At 39.7% G+C, this 14475-nt stretch overlaps 1 protein-coding gene across 2 annotated transcripts; it reads left to right on the forward strand.

The window, feature by feature from the left end:
• The first annotated feature begins 3990 nt into the window (after positions 1 to 3990).
• HDC (histidine decarboxylase) lies at positions 3991 to 14181 on the forward strand. 2 transcript variants are annotated; one of them, XM_054387944.1, is made up of 12 exons: positions 3991 to 4018; positions 4715 to 4887; positions 5924 to 6037; positions 7425 to 7547; positions 8387 to 8521; positions 9476 to 9619; positions 9865 to 9931; positions 10930 to 11092; positions 11198 to 11288; positions 12393 to 12491; positions 13151 to 13252; positions 13423 to 14181. In XM_054387944.1, exons 1-12 carry the CDS (start codon positions 3991 to 3993, stop codon positions 14179 to 14181), a joined length of 1998 nt encoding a protein of 665 aa, XP_054243919.1. The 2 variants fall into 2 exon arrangements, with proteins under 2 accessions (XP_054243919.1, XP_054243921.1); XM_054387946.1 differs by lacking the exon at positions 12393 to 12491.
• Positions 14182 to 14475: the final 294 nt, after the last annotated feature.

Consider the following 14475-nt stretch of genomic DNA (forward strand, 5'->3'; position numbering starts at 1 on the left):
GGTGAAATTTTTATATTTAATTTCTGATGTATCCAAGTAGATTTACATGTATATGAAGCTAATATTTTTTAAACTTTTTGTTGTACATATGCTGCATGTTTTTATAATTTCTACACATACATCTTGCATATGTATTTTTCAGCAAGGATGAGAAAAATTACGAGAAAAATATTTAGCCTGTAGGTAATTTGATGTGAGCTAGCAGCCAGTTTTATTGTGGATGGTGTATTTCTTGGAAGAATGTAATTTGTAATTTAAAAGAACAACAACAAAATCCAAATTATTAAAGACAATTTCCAATTTGGTAGTGGAGGCATTGAAACTTAGAGGGTTTCTGTGCAAACATTTTAAAGTTCAATAATGAATAGAAAATAATGTCTCCACCAGAAAATGCAAGTAATCATTTTCACAGTACTCCTGTGGTCGTTTTTCCCCAGTAGCCTTGAAATTATTTCCTTTTTTATTTTTTTAATTTTTAAACAGACTTTTGCATTTTAATTGTGCAACTGGTCAAGTAAATTTGTTTTTTATGTTGTAGTGATGGTCTTCTCTGGCATCATTGTTCTTCACTGTGATACTGTGTTTGTGTGCATCTGTGCAGTAATCTATTATGTTTAGGATTTATATGGCACGTTACATCTTGAGAGCATTGTAAAATCTTTTAAAGAACCCTTTCCATACTGCCTGAGGCAGGTAATTGAGTGTAATTGTCTCAATTCTATAGCTGGTAAAAGCACAATTCAGGGAGTGCTAAATGAGTTGCCCAAGACCACATGAATCTGTGGTAGACCTGGGAGCAGATCTTGGGAATTCCTGGCTTCTAGTCCTGTGCTTAGACTGAGCTGCCTTAAGATCGTTCAGTGCTGTGTTACATTAAATTTTGAACTACTGTGCAGATTCCCTTTTTTGTAAGATAAAAAAAAAAAATGTTGTGCTTTGCTTTGTTGTTCCATGTTTCACTGCTTTTATGGAACTGTTTATATAAACTTAAGCAAAAAGTCTAGTTTGCCTATACTGTACACAGAAGAATTACCCTTAAAACTGTACTCTGGCCTACTTTTTCTATTTTACAATTAAATATCTTTTCCACATATATATAGTGTCTAATTGATTCCATTTCAGTTGTTTTGTATGCATGTTGTAAGGTCAAAGATGTGCTCTCTTAAGCATTTAGAAAAATAATGAAAACCAGTTTTGGGCTTAGAATGGCCTTCAAAGGCAGGAGGGAGGAGTGGGGAAAAAATTGCATTACGCAATGCAAAGTAAAATCTTCCTTCTTCAAACTTTGTCTTGGGTGTATGGAAGTGGCAGTTACAAAAAAATCCTAAATATCCTAGTTTGGGTATAAACTTGGCATTTGGCAAATTTTTACCCCAAAACCATGAAAAAAATAAAATTGGAAAATCTGTGATGATGGTTTGTAGAAGAATTATTTTCAAGGGTGTAATAATGGTCAGCTGGTACTATGATGAAGGAAAGTGTGCAATGGCTAATTGGAAATGCCTGTATTTTAGGATTTTTTTTTTTCCAGAAACTATCCATTATATCATTAGTGAGTGAAGGAACCAGTTAGTCAAATTAAATGTGATCGGAGTAATGTGTTTGTCCTCACATCCCACAAACTTAACTGCAGTTTAATCTCTGTGTGCTCTTAATAACGATAAGAATTTCAGTGTTAGTCAGAGCAGTGATAGTGGTAATGGTCACCTCCACATGGAGGATTTCCCACGGCTTTGATGGCACAGACCTTTAGCAAATGATGAAAAGAACCTGTTCTATTCATTCTGCTTCCTGTGAGCAAATACTCTGTTCCTCATTGTCTGTAACAAAATCCTTCTAAGTGCAGGGTAGCTATAACAAAAATTTATCACCAGCAATATTTACCTGACCTGTAATTCATTATCACCTATTTTATTCTAGCTCTGAACAGGACCTGCTGTTTGTTCTCTTCCACACAAAACGAGAAACCGGCTTGATCATCACCTCTGAGCAGAGGCATAGGGTATATGTCACATGGAATATTTATTGTGTAGTTTAGTTATGAAAACACTGTTAAAAGTATTGCTCCTTATTTGCTGTTCCACAATGAAATAAAAAATGTAATTAGCTACCAGCTTTGAACAGAGGTCCTTATGTTAATATAATGCATTAGTTACTTGTAATGACCTAGAATCACAGTTTTTCCCCTTGTTCATGTGGAACCTTACAGAATGTTACAGGTTGGAAAGGACCTTGAGAGATCCTCTAGTCCAGCACCCCTGCCAGAGCAGGATCACCTACAGTAGGGCACACAGAAATGCATCCAGAGTTTTGCCCAGAGTTTTGAGAACTCCGAGCTCTTTTGAGTTGGTCCTGGGCTTGATGTCAGTCATTTCTTGCCTTCATTGTTCCCCTTTAGTAGCATTTACAGTGGAACCAAGAGAGGTTCATATATTGATATTAAGTGTGTGGGTAGCTTATTTTTTGCCTCATGCTTCCAGGGAAGTGTGAGTTAAAGTAGATGAATATGCATACAGTATGGGTCTTTCCAGCACCACTTCTTTCAGTGCCTTTTTTATCAGTTTAGAAATTTTATTTCAGTAATTAATCTGATGTATCAGAGCATCTGTGCCATATCTGTGAAATGTTCTTTTCTCCAATATCTAATCGCAGCGGAAGCTGGGGAAGGTTTTCACCCTGTTCTGTGGAAAGTACGCTGTGGGGAAAGATGCACCAGCTTTCCAGAGTAATGAACGTGTTCAAGCTGTAAGTACATGAGGCACAAAATCAAAGCTGCTCTTGACAGCCAGTTCTCTTCTGTGTATGATGGGAACAAAGACACTGCTGTCATGTAATAGATGAAGGGTCTATGTAGGCTTGCTACTCTCTCTGCAGAGCCAGCCCTAATCAGGAGCCACACAGGGCAAGCATATATTATACTATGTAATAATTCCTCCTTCTGGTGCTTAGTCCCAAAGTCCTACCCTCCTCCTTTTCCCAGGGCTGCCTGATACCAGTATAGAGCAAGTGAATTCCTTCTGCTTAACATTGAGTGCAGTGTCAAAGGTCATACTGCCAAAGACAGGTCAGGATGTGTTTTCAGATCCAAAAACGAACAAGGGGGAATCTACACACTTGTTCTTCCAAACTGAGAATGACTCAGGTAGAGGTCTTGGAGGAATTCTGGATGTAGAAGGGCAAATCTCAGTGGTTATGCATATATGTGAGAAGAGGAAACATGGTGCGTTTGTGGGGAAAGGTGCATTTTCACAACTCAGCAGTCTAGGGTGATGTCAGTGGAGGAACATTACCCTGTATTGTAACCTGCTCTGATTTGGAAGGGCAGGAAATCCTCAAAGAGGATCATTGCTGCTTTGTATTGCAGTTCTGTAACTGGCAGTAATTGTAATGCCTTTCCTTCAGGCAGCAAGGGACTGACAGCACAGGGACTGAAGACAGTGGGAGTGCAGGTATGTCCTCTTAGGAAAACACAGTTCTAAAATTCTTTAAGAAAAAAAATTAAACAGAAGTTCCCTCCTGCAGTGTTAAATTTGTTATGTGCTGGCTCCTTGTTTTAATGATTATTGCTAGCAGAGTAGTTGTGTGTGCTGCATTAACATGGTGGCTTCTGCTTGCTTTTGGAAGCTCTTGAGCTTTTCCTCTCCCACAAGTCTGATGTTCGTGACATGGATTACTGCGAGGCTTCTGAAAGATTGTTTGCAAATGGGAAAGGGTTAGCAGAGAGGCAGCTCCTCTTAGCAATATACTATCTTACACATCAAAAGAGCACAGATGAGAACATCCGAGAGACTAAAAGCCCTCAGTTGGGAGGAGTTAGATAAACACAATCCAGTAACCTGCCTACGTTAAACCTTTTCCAGAATGCGTGAGTCTGAGAGATAAAGGGAGCTATAAAGGGTGAAGCAGCTAGCAGGGCACCAAACCAAACTGCCCACAGCTCCTGAAAGGTCGTGGCCCTGGTTTGAAGAGGCGCTTTCAGAAGGAAGCAGTATGGAGCCTGACGAGTACAGACGGAGAGGTGAGTGATCCTCTGCTCTTGGAAACAGGTACCATCTGCTGAGGCTGAGACAGAAACGTGTACCAGGGTTGAGTTTAAATTACTGGATTTAGATGTAGCTGATGACTAAGGTTTTAGTCTTAGATTTAAAATAATGTGGGGAAACTGCAAAACTGTGATTCTGAATACACTTGTGTTGCCTTAGGCACAGTGGCTCTTCCCTGGCTATAAACCATGAAAATTCAGTGTTACTGGCACAGTTCAGGAGATGGGGAGCAAACTTTGTTCCCAGGCCTGGAGGAGATTGCCTAAAAAGTGGAGCAAAGGTGTGGAGCTGTGCAACTGCTTACACAGGATGCAAAAGGGGATATGCTCCAATGACAGGGGAGCATGGGGCATTATGAAACTGTAATTTCTGTGAAATGAAGATAACTTGTAGGCAAGAACATCTGTTTATCTGTATTTTAAAGGTACACTTGAACTATTCAACGGCGACACTGAAATAACCCTGTGAATCTGTTCTGTCCCCGTGAAGGCTGTTCCCCAAGCCATGTCCCTACATTGTTAGATGGGACAAGGAGGGTATAGGAAGAAGGTTAGTTCCTGTGGCTATCCTGGGAGCAGTATTCCAAGCTAATGACAAATTGCATGGAGCACTAGTACTACGAGTTAGTTTCCCTACAATGGAAACTCAAAGCATTGGTTTGCTTCTTGCAGGGAAGGAGATGGTGGATTACATTTGCCAGTACCTGAGCAACGTGAGAGAGAGACGGGTGACTCCTGATGTACAGCCAGGTTACATGAGAGCCCAGTTGCCAGATTCTGCCCCAATGGACCCAGAGAGCTGGGACAACATCTTTGGAGACATAGAGAAGATTATTATGCCTGGGGTAAGAAATAAAGTATAATCATGACAGGGATAAGCCATTACTAACAAATCCTGGAAACACACAGGTCCTACAGAGCATTCATCTAATTAAGCACCCAAAATGTAGAATAAATCTTGTAGATTTACATGGGCCCACAGAAAAATTCTGGAGATTACTGTTGTGTTTCTGACTGCAATTTTAGGGGATAGACTGAAAATATTTTTTAGGATTTTACACAGTAATAATAACTCACGTTTGCTTTGGGGAAAACAATGATTTCCTGACACCAATCAATTTAGCTTCACAAGGCTTCTTCCTGCTGAACTGCAGCATCTCAGTTTCAGAGATGTGGAAACTCAGGAACAGCAAGGTGGAACATCTCTTGCCCAAGATCATGTACACATGAGGCTTGTCTCCTGCTCTTTGAACAGAAAGGTCTCCTTCCCTCTTGTATACAAATACTGCAGATTCTGCTAAGGGAGTTCGTATTACCTAATGATGTAAGAAGCATTTCAAAGTCTTAAAAAATTTCTTTATAGCTGGTTGCAGGAAGTTGGTCTGATGTAGGAGTGTTAGTCACATTGAACATGCTTATGCTGGTGTTCCACATACAAGCTCCTTCAGGTGCATGGAGAGGGGCTCTATGATTGTAAATTGCTGTGTCTAGATAAATGCAAGCTGCTGTTTGACTAAATAAGGAAGAACAATTTTGTTGCAAGAATTCCCCTTATGAAGATAAATATTTATCAACTATTTCTGACTCTGCAGTGTTCAAAAGATCATCCTTTCCTGTTCAGAATCTTTGCCTGCCTGTTTAATTCAGATAAATGCTTTTGCTGTAATTTGGAGTTTATCTAATAATGATATAGTGCTATCATTTTCCAGTGCTGCATGCTTGTTGATACTATCTCTGTAATTTTCTGCTAGCAGATTTATAATTGCACATATTTTGTTGCCTGTGATCCTTTTCCATCACTTTAAACAGATGCTAGTCACTACATCTCATGCAGAATTTTGTGACATTTTCAGACTGAACTTCTAAATAATTTTATTCTAGGTAGTCCACTGGCAAAGTCCACACATGCATGCCTACTTTCCAGCTCTTACTTCCTGGCCTTCACTCCTTGGAGATATGTTGGCTGATGCAATTAACTGCTTGGGATTCACATGGGTAATTTTAAATTTTGTTTTGTTATTTTAGATACTCATCTGTGTATATTGTGTGGGAGCAGGTCATAGTAACTTTTTTGGTTGTTGTTCTGTGAGTCAGTACAATTATTTACTTTAATCAATTTTATCTTGTTTGTGTAAATTAAAGCTGTTACTTGAAAAGAAAAATATATACAAGCATAAATATGACCTAGTAAGAGGTAGATGAAAAATATATACTACTAGAAATTACTGTTTTCTAATTCTTCACATATCCTGCTCTGAGCATTGTTCTCTGTCTGATCTCAGTGCCAAGACTATTACACAAGCACTGCAGGCAAGAGAGCAGCCACTATCCATGATGGCAGGCTGGGCTGTGCTCCATTCCAGTTTGCCTGCTCCTTTGAGAGAACACATTTCATATTTTAACTCTTCTGAAAATAAATATTTAGTGACCTGTCCCAGACTGAATATTATGTATCCTGCTGCAGCCCCTACAGAGCACTGCTTGGTTATGACTCTAGATACCTCAGTAGTGTTCTGAAGCCAATATTTTCCCCAGTGGTGTAGTTGCCCAGTTTTCTCGATGTACATCTCCATGTAACAGAGCAGCAGAAGCTTATAAACATCTAAGTAATTGATGTAGTTGTATCAGATGAGCTCACTGCATAGAGAGAAACATCAATTTCCATGCCCTCTATCAGGTTTGATAGATTCCTGTTAAGTTTGCAATTTAAGCTGATTCTTTTGTAAGTGGAAAGCTGGACACTACAGAACAGCTTTCGTCTTTCCTTTGTCACTCTTCAAAAAGCCTCCCTGAACTCTGTTGGAAGACAAATTGGTACCCTTTTACTTCAGGGACCAAGACCATGTACTTGTGTGGTGAACTGCAGTTCCACAGTTCTGTCTCCAATGCCTCATTGTGATTTTTTTTTTTTTTCATGACTCTAAAATTATTGATAGTGTAGAAGTCCAACCCTGAGGTGATGCAGGTGATCTGGAGAGAGGATTTTAAGGAGAATGATGAGAGTCTCTTTATTTGGTATTCCAAGAGAGTAATTGGGAACGAGCAAGGTGCTCGGAGCTCACCTTCAGCTGCAACCTTCACATGTTACAGAACTCACCAAACCCATGATTTTTATTGCAATAGCATCATTTTCTGTTAGGTATGGACCGTTGTATTACACAGCTGCTTCCATATCCAATGCTACAAAGGTTATCATCTGCCTTTGTTGCATCTAGGTGAGATTTCCCCCATGGCAGTTAAAATTCTTACCAGCTATTAGCTAAAAGGTGGTAAGTGATAAGTGTTTTACTCTAAGGGTTATATTCCTGCTGCAGTTGCAGGGTGACTTGCAGTCTGATCCTCTTTTTCTGGCTTCCTTTTTTTTTTTTTTTTTTTTTTGTAGGCCTCCAGTCCTGCCTGTACAGAACTGGAAATGAATGTGATGGATTGGTTGGCTAAAATGCTGGGCCTCCCAGATAAATTCCTGCACCACCATCCCGACAGTGTGGGTGGAGGAGTATTACAGGTAGGGGGGGGATCAGAAGTGACTTCATCAACATTTTGTTTTCACTCAAGTGCATTTCCCTCTCAGTAATAGTTTTCCCAGAGGCAAAATGAGCAAGATTTACTCTGTGGGATCTGAAGAGAGACAAATCCCAGTTTGACATTACTTTCCCAAACTTTAGTATTACATATGGAACATTATAGAATAGGACTTGCTATTGCTTTTAGTCTGAACTGTGTTATGAATGACAAGGAAGTACTCTAGTGGCCATAGTAAGGATACATGGGAATCAGATTTGGTTTGTTCACTCTGTTCCACATCACCAAATTATTCACTAAAGTGATTCTTACATAGTTAGATTAGGAATCCTTGTCACTGCACTCCTGCTGGCCATTGTTAGCCACATGAGAAAATGTTTTTCTTTTTCTCATGTCTGCTTTGCGTCTTTGAGAGTTGCAAGATCAAGGCCTGAAACTTTATTTCCTTCCATAAGGCCTAAGCAAGTATCCCCTGGAATCAGCGCTGAGGCTCAGTGTTGTTATAAGGAGCTTTGCTCAGGTTTGTCATTTTTATGTGAGACACTGCATTTGAGCTGTAGAGGAACAAAGGGAAAATGTGGTTTATTTGCTACCTGTAACTAAGTCCTGCATGTTAAAAATATATAGCAGTTAAAGGGCTTTATTTTGTGTTGCTGGCCTGGAGCTGCTCATCAGCTACTGATTTTCCACAGCACTGTAGAAAGTGGTAGTAGAGATAAAATAGGTAGTGGGCAGCTGAGCACCTCAATGACTTGAGTAAATGGCTGACAAAATAGCAAAGAAGTAGCAATGTGTTGCAGTACATGAGCCATGTCTTTGCAGAGCACTGTGAGCGAATCAACGTTGGTTGCGCTGCTAGCAGCAAGGAAAAACAAAATTCTGGAGATGAAGCTTTCTGAGCCAGACACTGATGAGTCCTCACTCAATTCTCGCCTCATCGCTTACGCATCTGATCAAGTAGGTTCTTATGGTTAGGAAAAAGGACAAATTCACAGGAGGGTGAATCCCCTAGACCATATGATGTGAAGTGGCATTTCTCTACCAGGAGACAAACACAAATGCCTCACTAGCATGAATGAGTCCCTCTAATGTTGCTTTCTGCAGATGAGGAAACAAAATCAATGTCTGATGAGGTTTTGTAGGGTCCTGGCAGTCTTCAAGAGACTCTTGCATGACTAATTTTTGCACTTCCTTCCTGTTTTTCACAAAACCTTGTTCCAGTAACTAGATGCTGATCTCATGCTGCTTCAGCTCTTGTTTCTTCACAGCCTCCTTTCCACTTGGAGACAGGCACACTCAGAGTGTTACCTTGGTGCTGCTTCTGGTTGTGGTCTCCACTCTGGTCCTCTATGCTTGTACTTGGAGGAAATATCTACACAGTATTTTGACAGTGCCTGCAAATCTGTTCTGTTCTTGAGAGTACTGAACTGAACAATTATATGCCCCTGAGAATACTGCAACAGGACATGCACTCATGCCGGAACTCTCTTACTATACCCAGAAAGGCTTTTTCTTGTGAGGGGTTTTGGTCTGTCCAGAAGTAGGTACCCTTAAGGGGGTTTTATCTTCTGGCAGGAAGAAGGGAATAAAATGAGCTTGATCTCTGTCTAGATACTCCTTTAAGATCTGACTTCAGATAAATGGCTCTCCAAACACAAGATGAGGATGCCAATTACTACATTTTAGAGACCAGTACCCAAATAAATGGAGCATATGCCTTCTGTGGACTTACAGTGCATTCTTTCTTTTAGTTACTCAAAAAGAAGAAACTTTCAGACTTGTATCAATATCAGTTGTAATAGGACCTTATCTCTGCTTTTTTTGCAATCAGTGTCTTTTATAAGGCTGTAACTTATCACAGCAGTTCAGCCTCAGAGCTTGTTTTCTTACTGTCTGTCTTTTTTTTAAAAGGCACATTCTTCTGTAGAAAAGGCTGGCTTGATTTCTCTTGTGAAGATGAAATTTCTGCCTGTGGATGAGAACTTTTCCCTTAGAGGTGAAACTCTGAAGAAGGCCATTGCAGAAGACAGGAAAAAAGGCCTAGTACCAGTCTTTGTATGTTCAACTTTCTGTTTGGGGGTATTGACATGGTGTTGTATTCTCAGTGTCAGCATAAAATTCCGTCTGAAACATTTCTTTTTGTGGTAAAATATATTAACTGAAGGTTAAAATGTATGCAAGATTTTCTATTATATTGAACAAAATAATGTTATCACTTTGTGATAGCCTCTGCACTTCTAAAGTGATGCATCCATTTATTAAAAACAAAAGGTTATCTTAAGAGGTTTGTTTTCTTCTAGGTTTGTGCAACTCTGGGTACAACTGGTGTCTGTGCTTTTGACAACCTCTCAGAACTGGGTCCAATTTGTAAGTGTCTTTCTCCTGTTTTAAACCATGAGAACAGAGAAAAGATAGTATGAGAAATTTTCATGTTAAAATCAGGGAGAGTAGAACACTGATCAGCTGAGTTTCCCAATGTCTCTCAAAGATCAGTGGAGTCCCTTGGCAGTGATTTCTGTAAGATTCACATTAGGATGCTGAAATACATTCTGTTCAAGATGGATGAACTTTGCCAGCTGATAACTATTTAATCAAGAATCAAGAAGGCTGGAAGAGACCTCAAAGATCATCGAGTCCAACCTGTCACCCTAAACCTCATGACTATCTAAACCATGGCACCAAGTGCCACGCCCAATCCCCTCTTGAACACCTCCAGGGATGGTGACTCCACCACCTCCCTGCGCAGCCCATTCCAATGGCCAAAATGTGGTTATTCAGGTAATACAGACTGTACAGTGCAGAGCGCAGCAGTGTGGCGTGGTGTGGTAGATACATAAACATTGAACCTAGCAAAGGAGTTTGGAAATTAGTGTTTGGTAGGATATCCTTTGTAGCCATCAGTGCAAGAGGTAAATTTGACATGCTTGGAGATCCTATACCAGCATAAATTCTGACAAGTAGCTGCTGGAGACCTGTGGCGCTTTCTTTTATGGATCAGAGTGTGGCTTCTACCTCTGGGTCCTTTTTGTCACTATGTCTTTATTCTGGTGTTGTGCATTGAGATGTACTGGAGGATTTCAGTTACTAAAAAGAGAAATCAAACTCTGAAAAGCCTCACTTAAAGGAAATATAGAATAGTGGATTTTATTGTAGAGTCTGTCTGATATCAGCATTATCTTGTATTTTCAGGTTCTGAATCCACAGCTTCAGAGTAAAGCTAATTTGTTACTGTTTGTATTGGTTACTATTTTGTGTCAGCCTACCTGCCACCTGCAAAAACATACACATAGATTTCAGAGAGGAGAGATAAGCATGTGCTTTGATTCCTTATATCCCTCAGATGAAAACAATTTCAATCCCAACAGGTGATGCTGAGGGACTCTGGCTTCATATTGATGCTGCATATGCAGGAACAGCATTTGTGTGTCCTGAATTTCGATTGTTCTTGGATGGAATTGAATATGCAGATTCCTTTACTTTTAACCCTTCTAAATGGATGATGGTTCATTTTGACTGCACTGGATTTTGGTGAGTAAAGGCAAAACACAAACAGCACCAAAAGGATAACATACAAATTGCAGTGTCTCTTTACACAATTTATTTGCTAACTACAATTCATTCTGCAATTGATAGGGTTAAAGATAAATACAAGTTACATCAAACCTTCAGTGTTAACCCTGTCTACCTCAGACATCCCAACTCAGGAGATGCTGTTGATTTCATGGTAAGTTGTCATTTGAGTTGATATTTTAAATTGCCTATAAAATGTTCAGACTGCAAATTTCCTCACATTCTGGAGTGCTTATAGCTGGTCTTATTACACAAAAGCATAAAAGCAATTATACTAAGATACTGATTAAATAATGCTGATTAAATAATAAAAATTGGAAGAGAGCCCTGGCTATGAAAAGTAATTACTAAATTGCTTTCAGAAATACTGAAGTACTGAAGATTTTTATCCAGATGGGGATCCAGCCTTGCTTTTTTTTAGCTGGAAGGGTTACTTCTGTGCATTGTGTTGCTTTCTTATTAATAACATTTTGGCTAGTTTTCTTGTGTGGAGCAAGCAATGCTCTGAAACAGCAGTAGAATGAATTACATTTTTCTTCAGATTAAGGTATTCATAGGAGAGCTAAGAGGCATTTCACTTCAGATCAGTCTTACAGTAGATTTCAGTACAGTAAAACAAAAGAATATTGACCGCAAATTGTTTCTGCTGTGACCTCACTCCAGTCCTGAAAAGATAATTGTTTTCTTGAAATCAATAGTGCTTTTCACGGGAGGGAGTGCAGCGAGGGGAGGAACAACGTGCATCAAGGAGTCCCTCTTGTGGTTCAACAGGACCCTGCGTTAATTGTGTAGCTCCCTGGAAGTACTCTTTCACGTGGCTGGTTTTTCTTTTCCGTGCAGCGTTACTTCCTCTGGAAAGCTCTTCCCTTCATCAGCTCTCGCTGTTCATAGCTGATTTGGGAAAACGTTCGGGAAGGCACTTAACTATGCAAATTACAGGAACTGAAGTGTAAACGGACACATCTTAAATTGATAATTCTCTTCAAATGCAAAAAGATGTTATTAGCTGGTAATTAACTAAAATTTCTGAGCACATCTAGGCCATTGGTTAAGCAGAATAGCCCGAATCATTACTTTTGTAAATAATTGATATTTCTTTGATGGCTTTTTTCCTAGGCTTAGCAAATTTTCAGCAATCTGAAATTATTTGTATCAACAGAGATCTCTGACCTGAGTCTGAAGGACAGCTATAGCATCATAAGAGGACAGTTCTTTCTGTTGTTTTTGCACTCATTGATGCACTGCTGTATTTTCTCAGCACTGGCAGATTCCACTGAGCCGCCGGTTCCGTTCATTGAAGCTGTGGTTTGTGATTCGTTCATTTGGGGTGAAAAAGCTTCAAGCTCACGTCCGACACGTATGTGAATTAACACTGCAAGCATGCATCTGTTATGTAGATGAGATTAATAAATTCAGAGATGAGTAACAGAATTCCTTTTGCATGCAAAGCCTGTGTGTGAACACAGAATGCTTGCTGACTTTATCCTTAAGTAATGGGTAAAGAATGACTGTGCAGACAAAGCATTGCCTGTACTCTTCTTGGGAGCAACAGGCAATGGAAAGCAACTCGCAGAGTCAAAGCCCCCTGCACATCACTGAGTACTAGTCCGTAGAAGCTTGCTTTGAGGCAAAGTGGCAGCTGTGATGGGTGGCTGAGCCCACTGCTATGAAAATATACAGGCTTGAGTTTTTCATGGAGTTAAGATGGAAGGGATCATATTCTGGATCAACGGACCCTAATTTGAAAAGGCACATTCTGTTTTCAAACCTTATAGGAAGTTTCTATGTATAGTCCAGTTACTCTTATTAATTGTCAAGGGGTTGGGCAAATTGAGACAGACTTTAAGTTTCTTAGCTTTATTGTCATTCTTCTGTTTGCTACCATTCATGCATTGGATTTTGATGCATTTTAGTGAGGAAGGGAATTTGTTTTAACTACTTGATTCAGTGTCTTACGGTGGGTTTGTGACAAACCAATACATAACTACTTTTTTTTTTCTTTTTCCCTAATTATAGGGTACTGAAACAGCCAAATTCTTTGAATCCTTGGTTAAAAGCGATCCACTTTTTGAAATTCCTGCCAAGAGGCATCTTGGACTGGTTGTATTTCGTCTAAAGGTAAAGATATGGGGCCTTTTGCAGTTGATTTGTTTCTGGATATTAAGAACTGTGAACATATTAAGAACTTTCATGTAAGAATTTGTAGTGCTCAAACTCTTACGGAGATATATGGATGTCACTGGAAATTCTAACTATAGTTTATTTGCTTTTTTTTCTGTTTAAAACAGGGTCCCAACTGGCTGACAGAAAAGCTCCTGAAAGAACTAAGCAGTTCTGGCAGGCTCTTCCTTATTCCAGCAACCATTCATGACAAGTTCATAATTCGCTTTACTGTAACATCTCAGTTCACAACCAGGGAAGATATTCTGCAAGACTGGAACATCATTCAACAGACTGCAGCCCAAATCATTAGCCAGAATTATGGGTTGCACTGCATTAATTCTGGTGATGGGGCAAGAATCTCTAATATGGTAGCTGAGCCTAGTTCTGATGCCATTAGTAATGCTTCTCAGCTTTATCTGGATGGAGGAAAATACAAAACACCTGCCAGGAAAATAGTAGTTCAGCCTAAGAAATCAGCAGTGAGTCCCAGCAAGTGTGTCATTAGTCAACAAGTGAAAGGTCAAGGGGATCCTCTAGATGACTGTTTTCCAGAAGATGTCCAAGATGTTACCAAACATAAGTTAACCTCTTTTTTATTCAGTTATTTATCTGTTCAAGGCAAGAAAAAGACAGCACGGTCCCTTAGCTGCAACAGTGTACCAACAACTGGCAGTCTTGAGCAGTGTACCCCTAAAGCAGCAGCTGCTGACAGAGAGTCTCATGCAAATGCAAGAATTATTTCAAGGCTGCCTGAAGAGGTGATGATGTTCAAAAAAAGTGCCTTCAAAAAACTAATTAAGTTCTACAGTGTCCCAAGTTTTCCTGAGTGTAGCATTCAGTGTGGCCTTCAGCTGCCTTGTTGTCCTCTGCAAGCCATTGTTTAACAAGTAGAAGAGATTGGTCCTTAAGATCTCTCCATGAAGAAAGAGAACCAAAGTTTGCTTATTCATATGCAATACTACACGGTTTTTTGTTCAATATGTAAGCAGTGGCAATGTCCACTGAGAAAATTCCTGTGCTTTTACTGGTGGAAACCTTGTGTATTTATAGATTGTTACATAAATCTTGTTAGGTATCTAATTTGAAACACTGGTTTGTAGACTGCGGTAAAGGAAATGCCAATTTCTGCCTTAGAAGTCCTGGAAATGGACAGTTTCTAGCTGGTAGGCTAGAACCAT

This window comes from Indicator indicator, chromosome 16, assembly GCF_027791375.1.
Source record: "Indicator indicator isolate 239-I01 chromosome 16, UM_Iind_1.1, whole genome shotgun sequence".
In the NCBI taxonomy this organism is placed as follows: domain Eukaryota; kingdom Metazoa; phylum Chordata; class Aves; order Piciformes; family Indicatoridae; genus Indicator; species Indicator indicator.